Source organism: Hyperolius riggenbachi, chromosome 11, assembly GCF_040937935.1.
Source record: "Hyperolius riggenbachi isolate aHypRig1 chromosome 11, aHypRig1.pri, whole genome shotgun sequence".
Classification (NCBI taxonomy): Eukaryota; Metazoa; Chordata; class Amphibia; order Anura; family Hyperoliidae; genus Hyperolius; species Hyperolius riggenbachi.
The window spans coordinates 205341663-205357036 of record NC_090656.1 but is presented as its reverse complement, the minus strand read 5'-3'; the positions used below and the strand labels follow the sequence as shown (position 1 = coordinate 205357036).

The following is a 15374-nucleotide window of genomic DNA, read 5'->3' as shown; positions in this document are numbered from 1 at the left end:
CACACTGACACTTGGGGATCCCAGAACAATGACACACTGACACTTGGGGATCCCAGAACAATGACACAGCAACACTTGGGGATCCCAGAACAATGACACACTGATACTTGGGGATCCCAGAACAATGACACACTGACACTTGGGGATCCCAGAACAATGACACAGCAACACTTGGGGATCTCAGAACAATGACACACTGACACTTGGGGATCCCAGAACAATGACACACTGACACTTGGGGATCCCAGAACAATGACACACTGATACTTGGGGATCCCAGAACAATGACACACCAACACTTGGGTATCCCAGAACAAGGACACACTGATACTTGGGTATGCCAGAACAAGGACACACCGACACTTGGGGATCCCAGAACAAGGACACACCGACACTTGGGGATCCCAGAACAATGACATGCTGACACTTGGGTATCCCACAACAATGACACACCAACACTTGAGTATCCCAGAACAATGACACACCGACACTTGGATATCCAGAACAATGACACACCAACACTTGTGTATCCAGAACAAGGACACACTGATACTTGGGTATCCCAGAACAATGACACACCAACACTTGGATATCCCAGAACAAGGACACACCGACACTTGGGTATCCCAAAACAATGACACGCCAACACTTGTGTATCCCAGAACAATGACACACCAACACTTGTGTATCCCAGAACAATGACACGCTGATACTTGGGGATCCCAGAACAATGACACACCGATACTTGGGTATTCCAGAACAAGGACACACCAACACTTGGGTATCCCAGAACAATGACACACCAACACTTGGATATCCCAGAACAATGACACACCGACACTTGGATATCCCAGAACAATGACACACCGACACTTGGGTATCCCAGAACAAGGACACACCGACACTTTGGTATCCCAAAACAAGGACACACCAACACTTGGATTTCCCAGAACAATGACACTTGGGTATCCCAGAACAAGGACACACTGACACTTGGGTATCCCAGAACAAGGACACACCTACACAGAGGCGTATCTAGAGGGGTGCAGGCATGGCTCTTGCCATGGGCGCCATGTTTGCTCCTGTACTGTGCCACCATGCCTGCCCCTGTGCTGTGTCCCACGCCTTCCCCCATTCCTTCCCATCATTCAGATCTAAGATTAGATTAAATATGGGAAACATGGCTACTTTATGTATGAAGGGTGCACTTGGCTTAGTGTTAGAAGAGGTTAGAGAGGAAATGAGAAGAGACATTTCCAAAAAAGTAAGTTTAGCAATATCCCAAACCAAAGAACACAGGCAGCCATAACATGTACACAAGAAAGGATGCTGTTTTTAGAGGGGAAGGGGCTCTGATCAGGGAAAGGGGGGGGGGGGGGGGGCGCGCAATTTCAGTGTTCGCCATAGGCTCTATATCACCCAGATACGGCCCTGCACCTACACTTGGGGTTTGTTTGGGTGGGGTACCATATGGTTAGGGTCTGTATGTTTAGGTGGTGGGGCGGGGGGGGTTGGGCGGGGGGGGGGGGGGGTTACTGCACTCTGATACATACTCTGTATTTGTGGATGAACTCAAAATTTTGGATGAGTCTGTGGGGGTCTCAGCAGTGTGGAGGACGAGAGGTCTCAGCAGTGTCACATGTATGATGTTGGTGGGGTCCTGAATTAGGTATTTGGAGGGGGGGGGGGGTCCACTCTGTCCCATGGAGGATGAGGCAAATGTCAACACTGTATTGCTAGCACTGCAGGTACCAGCTAGATGTCTCTCTATCTCTTAGCTGTCAGCAGGGACCTGCGGTCGGGGGACTTTGAGGAGGTGTAGCAGAGTGGGCGGAGTCGATAACCAACCCAGTTCTACTGTGCTGTGCGCAGCAGGTGTTGGTGGGCGTGACGGGAGGATAGCGAGTGGGCGGGGTTTTGCCCAGTCGGTGTTGTGCGGACAACAGGTAGTGGTGGGCGGGAACAGTCAACGCTTGGAAGTGAGCTGTGGGCTGCGCTGAAAGTTAGTTGGTGGGCTGGTTGAATGGTGCTTCCATGAACGTGTAGAAGAAAGCCGCGAGCGTGCCTGCAAAGTAACAGGTGGGCGTGGCGTACTGTTAATGAGTTGAAGAATAGCGGACGGGCGGTGCTAGAAGTTAGTGGATGGGCGTGGTTTTCAGGGTTCTAGAGAGAATAACGGTGGGGCATGGCTAGAAGTTAGCGGGTGAACTGGGTCAGTGTGTGTGGCTATAGCAGGAGGGCGGGGCAGAGCTGGGCAGCAGGTGGTGGTGGGAGGGGCGGGGTGGGTCACGTGTGCCCGCAGTGTTACTTTTGTTACCTCAGTGAGGAGAGTGTGAGGGAGTCCCGGGAGCGCGCAGAGCGGGGTGTCGGGTGCGCGCAGTGATGGCGGGGGAGAGTTTGCCGGAGGACTGGTCATATGGGGTGTGCGGAGATGGCCGCGTCTTCTTCATCTGGTAACTTGTCACTCGCCGGGGGGAGTGGTCTGCGTTCCTTTATTATTGATGTGTGTACTTACCTTTCCTCCTCCTCCGCAGTGACCGGACCCGAAACACCACCTGGCTGCACCCCCGCACTGGGGAGCCCGTCAACTCCGGACACATGATCCGCTCAGGTACCGCCCACCTACCTCACGCTGCATTCCTGTACTTGTCTCCCTATGGAGTCACTTACCTCACTTTACCTGTCTGCCAATTACCTCCCTCTGGTGGCCTCACCTGTGTACTTACCTGACTCCTATCTCTGTTCTCACACCACCCCCTGCCTATCTCCCACAGCTACTTACCTCACTATGTACTAACTTACCTCAATAATTACATCAGGCTACTTTCTTGTGTATATACCTCACTATATACTAACTTACCTCACTATATACTAACCTACCCCACTAATTACCCCGGGCTACTTTCTTGTGTACATGCCTCAGTATATACTAATGTACCTTTACTAATTACACCAAACTACTTTCTTGTGTATGTACCCCACTATATACTAACTTACCTCGGGCTACTTTCCTGTGTACACACCTCACTAATATATTAACTTACCTCAGGCTACTTTCTTGTGTACAAACCTCACTATATACTAACCTACCTCACTAATTACCCCGGGCTACTTTCTTGTGTACATGCCTTGGTATATACTACAGTACTACTATACTACAGTATATGCTAATGTACCTTACTAATTACACCAAACTACTTTCTTGTGTATGTACCTCACTATATACTAACTTACCTCACTAATTACCTCAGGCTACTTTCTTGTGTACAGACTTTACTGTATACTAACATACCTCACTAATTATCTCAGGCTACTTTCCTGCGTACACACCTCACTGTATACTAACATACCTCACTAATTACCTCAGGCTACTTTCTTGTGTACAAACCTTACTGTATACTAACTTACCTCACTAATTACCTAAGGCTACTATCTTGTGTACAAAACTCACTGTATACTAACTTACCTCACTAATTACCTTAGGCTACTTTCCTGTGTACATACCTCACTATATAATAACGTACCTCACTAATTACCTCAGGCTACATTCTTGTGTACATACCTCACTATATACTAACTTACCTCACTAATTACTAATATACCTTACTAAATACCCCAGACTCCTTTGTGTATGTGCCTCACTGTATGCTAACTTACCTCACTATATACTAACATACCTCACTAATTACCCCAGGCTACTTTCTTGTGTACATCCCTCAGTATATACTATCTTACCTCACTAAATACTAATGTACCTTACTAATTACCCCAGACTACTTTCTTGTGTGTATATACCTCACTGTATGCTAACTTACCTCACTGTATGCTAACTTACCTCATTAATTACCTCGGGCTACTTTCCTGTGTACACACCTCACTATAGCGGAAAATTGTAACTTACCTATCCGTAATTTTCCTTTCCCGATGCCTTAATGTCATCACACACATATGGGTAGATGCCCCGCCCACTCTACCCCATAGGACGCATAATTAATAAATTTGTAACAGTTCCGCCCCCCCCCCCCCAGTCTCGTCAACCTCGGAAGCACCGAAGTCAACAAGAAGGGTGGGCTATTGTGTGATGACATTAAGGCATCGGGAAAGGAAAATTACGGATAGGTAAGTTACAATTTTCCGCTTTCCCAATGCCTATGTCATCACACACATATGGGATTTAACTAGGAAAAGAAGGGAGGGTTATAATGCTGACGCACCAATTTTAATTACATACAGTATTTACATAGTGACAGTATTTAATACAGATCTTCCAAAGATTGCTGAAGATTGAGCGGCTAGGTCAAGGCGATAGTGCTTCATGAATGTGTTTATACTTGACCAATTAGCTGCTTGGCAGATTTTATCTGCTGGTACTCTGTTCATAGCCGCCCATGAAGTTGACACACTACGAGTAGAGTGTGCCACTATCTGTTCAGGTGGCTTTAGTCCCACAGTTTTATAAGCTGTCTGGATAGTTTTCACTAGCCATGACGCTACTGTTCTATTTGAGGCTGACTGGCCCCTTCTGTAACCCGATAGGATTACCCATAGTCTTTCTGATTTACGAAAGTCTCTGGCGGGCCGATGCTATGGCTACGAGGAATATTGTTCTCAAAGTCAAGTTCCATAGCGAGCATGTTTCCAGCGGGTAAAACGGCTCTTTAGTTAGGGCTTGAAGAACCAGGGGTAGATCCCACTTGGGAAATTTCTTCTTCGGAGGTTTTAGCTTTAAAGAGAACCCGAGGTGGGTTTGAAGAATATTATCTGCATACAGAGGCTGGATCTGCCTATACAGCCCAGCCTCTGTTGCTATCCCAAACCCCCCGAAGGTCCCCCTGCACTCTGCAATCCCTCATAAATCACAGCAACGCTGCTGACAAACAGCTTGTCAGAGCTGGCTGTGTTTATCTCTATAGTGTCAGTCTGCTGCTCTCCCCGCCTCCTGCAGAACTCCGGTCCCCGCCTGCATCCCTTCCCTCCCTGCTGATTGGAGAGAAGGGACGGGGGCAGGGACCGGAGCTATGCAGGAGGCGGGGGAGCAGCTGAGACTGACACTACAGATGTAAACACAGCCTCACAGCACGGCTGTGATTTATGAGGGATTGCAGAGTGCAGGGGGACCTTAGTGGGGTTTGGGATAGCAACAGAGGCTGGGCTGTATAGGCAGATCCAGCCTCTGTATGCAGATAACATTCTTTAAACACACCTCGGGTTCTCTTTAATACTCCTCTTACAAATTGTTTTAATAATGGATGATTTGCCCATGAGGTACCTGTCATCGCTGAGATACTACCACCGAGTGCACCATCGACCTAGCAGAACACCTTATCACATCCACCGCGGCCTCCCCCATAAAGTCAGCGGTAAGCTTTAGGTCGTCAAGAGCAGCAATGATTGACTCCTTATCCGCATCATTGCGTAGAGATTGCTCGATATTGAAGGTCCAGGTCTTTAAGGCTTTGGCAATGGACGTCAGTGCTACCGCCGGTTTGGCCGCTCCTCCTGATGATGTATAAATTTTCCGTATCCATATCTCCGTATCCATTTTGCGTTCTAATGCGTCTTTGAAGGAAGCAGCATTTTCTCTCGGTAGTGTTGTAGGCTTTGCTAATCTTATCACTGATGCATCTACGCTCGGAGGGTTATCCAGATGCTTCGACTTTTCTTCATCAATTGGATATAGTTTCGTTAATCGTTTAGCTAATGGGGGCTTTTTCTCGATTTTCTCCCATTCTTCTCTTATTAATTCGGCAATTTCGTCCATAAAAGGAAAGGGGGTGACCTTCTTTTTTAGGTGGGCATAGTATTCCCTTTGTTTTCTTGGTTTTTCCGCTTTATCCTCTTCTTCGATATCTTCCCACTCTATGGCTTCTCTGACGGAGCATACAAACGGTTCCACTAGTCAGAAATCGAAACCCGCAGCTGTGAGACTGTCATCATCATCCACTGCCGTTTGGTTGTAGTGGGTTTTCAGCGGAAGTCGACGATTGTGCAGGCAGGGATGCTATATACTCCTTCATGGAGTCTTGTACGGCCTGTTTAATCAACTCGGAGACATCCACCGGTGGTTGTTGGGGTTCAGTCGACATTTCGGAGAATCATTGGTTGCAAACCGTCTTTCCAGGCATAACCGGCCGATTGCAGGCCCAGCACCCCTTCCTTTCCCTGCTACGTGATCTTGATCTAGATCTCCTCGGAGATCTGCTCCTTTCGCGATAGTAGTAATGCGAAGGGCTTCGTCTACGTGATCTAGACCTGCTCCTGGTCTACCTCTTCTTGAGATGTTTCCTAGGGCTGACAAAAAATATAGTTGTCAGTATAAGGCTACAAAAGAGTTTGTCAGCACCCCAAGTAATAATGACTGCGTGTGGTGGGGTAGAGCATGTATACATAGTACTAAAGAGAAAAGATACCCCTATACACAGCACCACTGCAGACCATATGTATCAATCAAAAAAAAATATATTTTTATTACAAGCTTTGCAAACACATATCAATGATACACAAAAATTTAAAAAACCTCTAAAAACAGCATAATATTGTATTTCCAGCAATATTCAACATAATGGGCCTGCTAGATATAATAATCTATTATGTTCAGTCTCAGTGGATGTATAACCTGTAACCACTGGAGGCTCAGAGAATGAGCCCCCTCGTGGATGAACCCGGGTTCAGTAAGAATTATAAAGTGCAAAAAATTGGAACCATGAAAGTGCATATAGTGCTACACAAACAAACAATCATTCAACATATGCAATAACTGTGCAACCTATCAGACTAAAAGTGCAGTTTAAATACTGTCAGAGTCACTAATGACCAAGTGGAAGCAGCCTATTAGGATCTGCAAAGAAGTGAATAAGTAAAAGATACTTAGCCGGGTATGAAAAGAAAGGCAGGCAGACTGGCATGGAAAGACGGAAGTATCCCCTCAGGACATAGCCCACATGCTCCGCGGTCGTCACTCCGCTTTGAAAGGTGAGGTAGATAGCCGGCTGTAGTTTAGGGGACCCAGCAGGAAGCTAACTGATCAGCCCTGATATCTGAAGCAGAGTATAAGCAACAGACTCTTGAGCTGCCCATCTGCTCATTTTACATCCTTGTCATCTGGAGGAGAGTAAAAGCATCTGGCTCTAGAACTGTCCACCTGCTTATAATGCAACGCTGTCATCTGGAGGAGAGTATAAGCGTCTTGCTCTAGAGCTGCCCACCTGCTCATTATGCAGCTCTTATCTTGAGGAGAGTATAAGCGCCTGGCTCTAGAGTTACCCACCTGCTTATTATACAGTTCTGACATCTAGATAATAGTAGAAGCATCACCTAGAGCTGTCCACTTGCCATTCTGCAGTTATATCTGGAGGAGAGAATAAGCATCTTGTTCTAGAGCAGTGATGGCTAACCTCGGCACTCCAGCTGTGGTGGAACTACAAGTCCCATGAGGCATTGCAATACTCTGACAGCTCTAAGTGTAACTCAGGGAGGCAGAGGCATGATGGGATTTGTAGTTGTGTCACAGCTGGAGTGCCAAGGTTAGCCATCACTGTTCTAGAGCTTCCCATGTGCTCATTATACAACTGACATCTGGAGAAGAATACAAGCATCTGACATTAGAGCTGCCCACTTGCTCATTACACAGCTTTGACATCTGGATGAGAATATAAGCACCAGTCTCTAGATCTTCCTATCTCATTTGTACAGCTCTGATATCTGGAGGAGAGTATAAGCATCTGGCTTCAGAGGTGCCCACTTGCTCATTATACAGCCTTGATATTTGGATGATAGTGTAAACATCAGGTTCTAGAGCTGCCCACCATCATTATTGTGCTCTATCTAGATAATAATAATAATAATAATAATAATAATAATCCGAACATTTGTATAGCGCTTTTCTCCTGTCGGACTCAAAGCGCTCAAGAGCTGCAGCCACTGGGACGCGCTCAAGAGGCCACCCTGCAGTGTTAGGGAGTCTTGCCTTGAACTCCTTACTGAATTTTTGAGTACTTGACCTAGCCAGGATTCGAACCCTAGTCTCCCATGTCAAAGGCAGAGCCCTTAAAAATCTAGAGGCCAGGATACAATTCAGACTCTAGAGTTTGCCCACCTGCTCATTTTATAGCTCTGACATCTGTAGTGCAGTATAAGCATCTACTCGCTATTTACTCCTGATGGTGCCTGGAGATGTTATCATATATGTATATTAGGCTATGCTGATTTTGGATCCAAATTGAGTCCACTTGCATGGGCCAGTCGTATCCTGATGAGGTGGAATTGGATTACTCCATTCTTAGCCACTTCAGCCTTTAGGCCACATTCACACCCCGGTGATTTTGGCAAAACGCTCAAGCGCTAGCACTTTTTAAAGCGCTAGTGCAATAATATAACCTATGGGCCTGGTCTCACTTGGACGATCTGCCCCCAAAAATTTGTATCCTGCACCATTGTATGCGTTTAGTGCTATAGAAGCGCTGATCGCGGAAAATTGCCCCAAGTGTGAATGGTGTTAATCGCCAAAAAACGCCAGAGCAAAACGCTAGCAAAAGCGCTAGCGTTTTGTAAGTGTGAATGAGGCCTTAGTGTTTTTTTACCTTATGCATCCGAGCAAATTTCACCTCCCATTCATTTGTCAATAACTTTATCACTACTTATCACAATTAAATGATCTATATCGTTTTTTTTTCTGCCACCAATTAGGCTGTCTTTGGTTGGTACATTTTTAAGAATAATTTTTTTAAAGGCAATTTTATGGGAATTTTAAGGAAAAAAAAAAAGTAACAATTTCATTAAAGGGACACCGAGCTGTGCAGAAACTATGGAAAGATGCATATAATTTTAAAGCTCTCTTTCTCCTCTTTCCAATGATATATAAACCGCTGCCCTATGCCTTTTAGTTTTCGCTATTTTCGCGATTGAAATTGCCACGGCCGCGATTTTCGATCGAGAAAACTAAAAGGCGTAGGGCTGCGGTTTAGGTGTCGCCAGAAAGAGGAGAAAGAGAGCTTTAAAATTATATCCATCTTTCCACAGTTACATTGTATTACACAGGGTGACTTTTTCTGCTGTATGGAGCTGCTGAATTTCAATTGCGAAAATAGCGAAAACTAAAAGGCGTAGGGCGGCGATTTATATATCATTGGGAAGAGGAGAAAGAGAGCTTTAAAATAATATGCATCTTTCCATAGTTTCTGCACTGCTCGGTGTCCCTTTAATCCTCAGTTATTGCCCATTATAGCTTTAAAATGGTACATGATGCCATAATTGAAGCCCACGTATTTTATTTGCCCATTTGTCCCGGTTATTACACCATTTAAAAGATGGCCTCAGTCATATTTTCTTTTTTTCCATCCTGTAAGCGAGCTATCACGCTTACAAGAAATGGAGGACGTGAAATTTTTTCTTTAGGATTGCGGCTTCTCATAGAAGCCGTTGGTCTTTCTAACGGGGACTTAGATCAATAAATGGGAACTGCGTTCCCATTCATTGATCACCTGGCTAACAGGCAGCGCCACGGGAGCATGCGTGATCGGCTGCGGAACAACTCAGCAGCAGCATTTTGGACGTAGCATCTACGTCCAAAAGGCTTAATTGGTTAAACTGCATAAATGTGCATAATTTTGCATCAACTCAAAATTATTTGTATCTCATTTACCATCGCTACAGATCAGTATAGGGGTAAATAAAGTAAAAATAAATAAAAGTGAAAATAAAGTAAAAGTTTCTGTGATCACATACTGCTTTAGCACATGATCATGACTAGCAAATCAGAGACTTGCATATCTATCACCTGACCAAACTGATCACATGCTTCTCCATAAGTGACCATTACTACCGGACACCATCATGAGTAAATGGCAAGTAGTTTAACAGTGCAGCAGAAATGGTAATATTTGTAGTGATATTATTTGTAGTAGTAATATTGGAAGAAATAATAGGAGTATTAAGAATGGTTATAGAAATAAAATAAATGAACGACAGTAGTAATGCAAGAGTATAATTCAGAGTAATGGAGAAATAATAGCTACAAACGTCTTAACTACTATAGTAATACAATATTTTTCTCACTGCTGTATTAGTAATACTACCTTATTGTTCAGATGAATAATTGCATAGGGATGGATTTGGTCAAATTTAAAGCTATGTAAATTAGCATAATCCCGAATCAAATTACTTGCATCTCATTGACCATCCCTATAATTGCAAATACTTTCTGTTTTTAAGCTGGCAACGTTAAAAGTGGCATAGCCTCTTTAATATGTTCTTTTGTGTTCCAATTTTAGCTCTCTGCACGCGTTCCGATCCGCGTTCCGATCCGCGTTCCGGGAACATGTGCAGGAGGCAGACGTGCACGACATCAGACGGTGCATAGACTGCACTGCCTAATGTTCACACTGCATGCGTTTCGGACCAGTGTGGTCCGGGAATGCATGCTGCACACATTTTGTTGCAGAAACGCATGGCTGACCCATTCACTTCAGTGAATGGGATCAGCCACGCAACGCATAGAAACGCAAATGGCGTGCGCTTGTATGCGTTGCGTTCCGAACGCACGGCCATCCGCATTTCATAATGTGAACGTGGCATAAGGCCTCTTTTCCACAGGCAGTTGATGGGCAGCGAAATGCCTCTCAAACTCTCACAACTGCTTGCTGCTGCCTGGTAACTGCTCGCTGAGCACACAGTTCAACTGCCCGTGGAAAAGAAGACTAAGTTTGCCATGACTTGTATGGGTGCTCTGTAAAACTAATAACAGTAATATTAGGTAATTAATAGAGTTGCGCTGCCAGAGTATCAGATCTAACTCCAAATGAATAACACAATTATCATATATCAACCGTTATTGCATTGCTACGGCCGGCGTGTCTGACGTCACTGCACTGGGAGTTTTCCGCAACGAGGAGGGTGCGCGAGTGAGGACCAGGCGGATGGACATTAGGAGGGACACAGGACACTGTTCACCCCATGCCTGGGAGGCCAGGACAGAACCCGCTGCCACCGCTTATGTGCTCGATAACAAGTGGATATATGTGAGTGCGCAATTAGTGAGTGGGCAACATAACTTTTAAAGCAGTGTACACTATGATGTGTTTTATGTCTTTTAAAATTTTATGAGTCTGGATTGGACTGGTGCGGTATAAAACAGAGATTGAAGATTTAAAGTGCCTGAGGCTTGTCTGTGAAACATACGCTAGATCCACCTGGCTTTGAGGTGGCTGCAATTTGGAAGGTGGAGAGCGCAGCTCAACAACTTGATACAGTAATATTAGGTAGGTGCAGTTAGTTATAAGATATGTAGAGTTAGTTATGAGTTCTAAAGGGGGGGCTGGAGAGATTCCACATGCCATATAACCTAAGCTAAACGGTACATGGCTTAATTCAATATTCAGCAATATATAGATCTGAAACGAGGAAATTTTACTGCATTCTACTGTCACTGCAATGCCTGTTTTAAAAACAAAACAACAAACATACTAGCAAAAATTAGTGTTTAGCGGTAATAAGAAGTAAAGATGATAGTTATACCAATGGCAGCAATGGTAATTGATAGCAAGACTTGCTAACGGCAGTAATGATAATAGTAGTTATATTGGTAAAAGCAGAACAGTAGTACTGATTACAGACTTGGTAATAATAGCTGTATTAATAGTGGGAGTGCAGCATCCCTGCTGTGGTTGCTGCTCCTGGCAGAGTATAAGGACGGTTTATTATCCTTATTCTCTGTTTATTATTATTATTGGCTGCAGCCTGTCCTGCCTGGAGCAGGCTGTGTGCGACGTCTGAAGTGAGTGCTCAGCTGTACACAGTACACTCATTTATTTATTCCTTTTAAATATATTTCCGCTGCCCTACCTCTTGGGGCTTGTTGCCCTACTCTGTGCATCACTTTTTCTATAGGTATTTATACTCTGTGTAATGAGCGGTCTGTGCAATCTCTGCTGTAATGCACAGTCTCTGCTTTCATGCACAGTCTCTTCTGTGCAATCTGTTGTAATGTGCAGTCTCTGCTGTAATGCACCATATCTGTTGGCTATGCACAGTCTATGCTGTGCAATCTCTGCTGTAATGCACAGTCACTGCTATGCCATCACTTGTGTGGTGCTGTTCAGAACAAAAATGAAATGCATTTGTTTTTAATGGTTTAATTTTTCACAGCATTGAGATTGTCTAGCCAGTCTTGTAAGTAACACACACCTGTCGCACGTGTAGAGTGCAATGCCACTGTGTCATGCAAACCCCATGTCTGCTCAATGGACAGTGGATTGGCCCCGTTGCTCTTTCATTATCTAGTAAGCAGACTGATGAGATTCGAAGCCGCAGAGGCAGAAAGTAGTATTGTCACCCACCCTGAGTTTCAATAAGGATATGGATATGGATGTGACTTGCAAAACTACCTGCACAGGAGGTTGCATCAGTTGGGACAGGGAGCCCATCCTATGCATTCTTGTTCCGTTTCTGGTTAGCGGTTGGTTGGAGGGCCGCTCTAATCTCTCTTATAACGCACAGAGGTTTCTTCATGCACATTCCTAACAAGGCCACTTGGTTTCGGTAACCTATCAGTGACTTCTCTGTTTTCCAGACTGATACCTTTAGGTTACTTTCACACTATGGGCTTAATTCATTAAGATTTGTTCATTAGGAATTAGGTTGGTAAAATACAGTAGTTGGTATTTTTAGACTCCCTACTCGCCCCCCCCCCCCCCCCCCCACACTAAGACCTGTTTGGTAAAAAGTAGACGTTGTTTTTTGACATTAACGTATACGGTAATGCTTAGTGAATAGTGCCCCTATATCCGTTGGGTTGCTGATCCAGAACAGTAGGATCACAAGGATGATGGAAAGTCACACATTTTCAGTGCAATGTGACACATACAGTGCAGTGTACAGTCCATAGACTTGCATGCTTGCACCGCACCCAAAATCGGGCATGGCACCGAACTGTATCCATTGCACTGCAAACATGCCAGTGTGAAAGTGCCATTGAAATATAATTACATCAGGTTTTGATGCGATTATATTGTCTCTTGCGATGCAATGAAAAGAGCCTTATGCCTATAGCACTCTTCCCGCCCCCACCCCCCTCTTGGTGGTTGTGGTGTGTTTTTTTTTTTTTGTTTTTGTTTTTTTTTTCCTTTGTGATATTTGTCCTCATGTTGTGTGATTGGCAGAATGAGAGTTAGGATGACTATGGCGTGCTCAAGGTTTCCTCTGTGAACGTACAGTGAGGGAGCTAAGGGGATAAACTTAGCTGAGTGCTGGGAATAGTTCACATCTGTAAGATCTTTGTGCTTGGAAGGTGATCTGATCTCCTGTAACCCGCACTATGATGCATGACGCTATGATGTGCAGCCATAACTCTGTTTTCCACCACTGCGAGTTCTGAAAGGCCTTGTCTATTTTATGGCTATACATAGTTCTGTGATGTATGTTCATCGTGACCTCCACATACAAGACCAGCTTTACTGATGAGAAGACACATAAAGGGTTGTGCAAGGAAGATGGTTGCTTCATGTGGCAACATTGCAGCCAGGTTTTGCTTAGTATCTCTCGTTGCTGTGCTGCTTCTGGTACCTTCACAACAGGCCAGTCTGAGGGGGTTAGAGCCAATGGCTGAATTGCAGATAATGCTTAGGACAGCCTGAACGCTAGAGGTGTTTTATCATTTTACTTTAGTGGTCTTCCGCTGTATATTCCAAGTGAAGAAAAGAGCACACATGACAGTTGCAATGACTTTTCCACCTCATTATTTTTACAAATCAGCCCTGCAGATCATTTTGGCTGCAGTAGTGTCTGCATCACATACCTCAAACAAGCACACAGCTAATCTTGTCGATCACCTGATCTGCATGCTTGTTCAGGGTCCTATGGATAAAGGTATTAGATGCACAGGATCAGCAGGGCAGCCAGGCAACTGGTATTGTTTGAAAGGAAAGAAATGTCGGCCTCCGTATCGCTCTCACTTTCAGGTTCCTGGGCTGAACCAGATTCTACATCACATGGCCATGCTGTTTACACTTCACATTACAATTGCAGTTCATACACTTGTGTTATTGCACATACTACACACATACAATGAATCATCTCATATATTTTCAGTTCAGGTATGCTTTTAACAAGCTGCATTCCCTGGAATGAACCTTCAGGAGGAGCAGTTGCTCATTGAAAGTGGATTTGTTTGGACACTCGCCATCCCTACTCAGATAAAGCAGTGAGGCTGTTTATTAAAGGTGTGTGCTGAATGTATGAACGTGGCTGGATAACTGAAACGGCTAGGATTGTTTGATGGTAAAGCACACCTGAAGTGTGCAAAAACTTTTTTTAGGCAGGGAACACACTTAGCAGAATCGCATGCATTGTTTTACTATTATGCTATGGGGAAAACTCATGCGATTGTGTGTTCTCTGCTTAGGGAGGTATCACATTTGTATCTGCGGAAACTACAGACTAGTCCCTCAAGCTTTTTGCTGCAGGTTTGTGGTGTTTTAACACGTGCCCCCCCCCCTTTTTTTTTTTTTGTTTTTTTTTTTTTTTTGTTTATTTATTTTATACAATAGCCAGTGATTTATATAGGGAATGCATCCAATATGTGGAAGAGTAGAGCAGGTTGTATTCCTTGTAGTGCTTCCTTTTACTAAGCATGCATGGTTTGGAACTCTTGCTTGGCCATGAGTGCTTCCTGTAGACGTGCCAGTCAAATATTGAAGATGAGGATGGCATGGAATATTCCTCTCCTTCAGGTTCCCTTATTATTTAAAAGGAAATAAACATGTCTGCCTCCATCACAGGTGGGGACAGTTAGTGTTGGAAGTAGGGGGAGGTTGGTGTTGGGAGTAGGTAGGGGGAGGTGTGGTGTTGGGAGTAGGTGGGGGGAGGGTTAGTGTTGGGAGTAGGTGGGGGGAGGGTTGGGAGTAGGTAGGGGGAGGGTTAGTGTTGGAAGTAGGTGGGTGGAGGGTTAGTGTTGGAAATAGTGGGTGGAGGGTTGGTGGGGGAGAGGGTTAGCGTTGGGAGTAGGTGGGGGGAGGGTTGGCGTTGGGAGTAGGTGGGGGGAGGGTTGGCGTTGGGAGTAGGTGGGGGGAGGGTTGGCGTTGGGAGTAGGTGGGGGGAGGGTTGGCGTTGGGAGTAGGTGGGGGGAGGGTTGGCGTTGGGAGTAGGTGGGGGGAGGGTTGGCGTTGGGAGTAGATGGGGAGAGGGTTAGCGTTGGGAGTAGGTGGGGGAAGGGTTGGCGTTGGGAGTAGGTGGGGGGAAGGTTGGTGTTGGGAGTAGGTGGGGGGAGGGTTAGTGTTGGGAGTAGGTGGGGGAGGGTTGGGAGTAGGTAGGGGGAGGGTTAGTGTTGGAAAGTAGGTGGGTGGAGGTTTAGTGTTGGAAGTAGGTGGGTGGAGGGTTAGTGG

General features: G+C 45.2%; 1 protein-coding gene across 1 annotated transcript in view; it reads left to right on the top strand.

Moving 5' to 3' along the window:
- The first annotated feature begins 2329 nt into the window (after positions 1-2329).
- The window catches only part of PLEKHA7 (pleckstrin homology domain containing A7), a 353339-nt gene continuing 340294 nt past the window's right edge, over positions 2330-15374 (top strand). Inside the window, exons 1-3 of the mRNA XM_068261471.1 lie at positions 2330-2453; positions 2535-2611; positions 12613-12616. Of these exons, the coding sequence (XP_068117572.1) occupies positions 2383-2453; positions 2535-2611; positions 12613-12616 (152 nt within the window). The 5' untranslated portion in view covers positions 2330-2382. The remainder of the gene's footprint in view (positions 2454-2534; positions 2612-12612; positions 12617-15374) is intronic.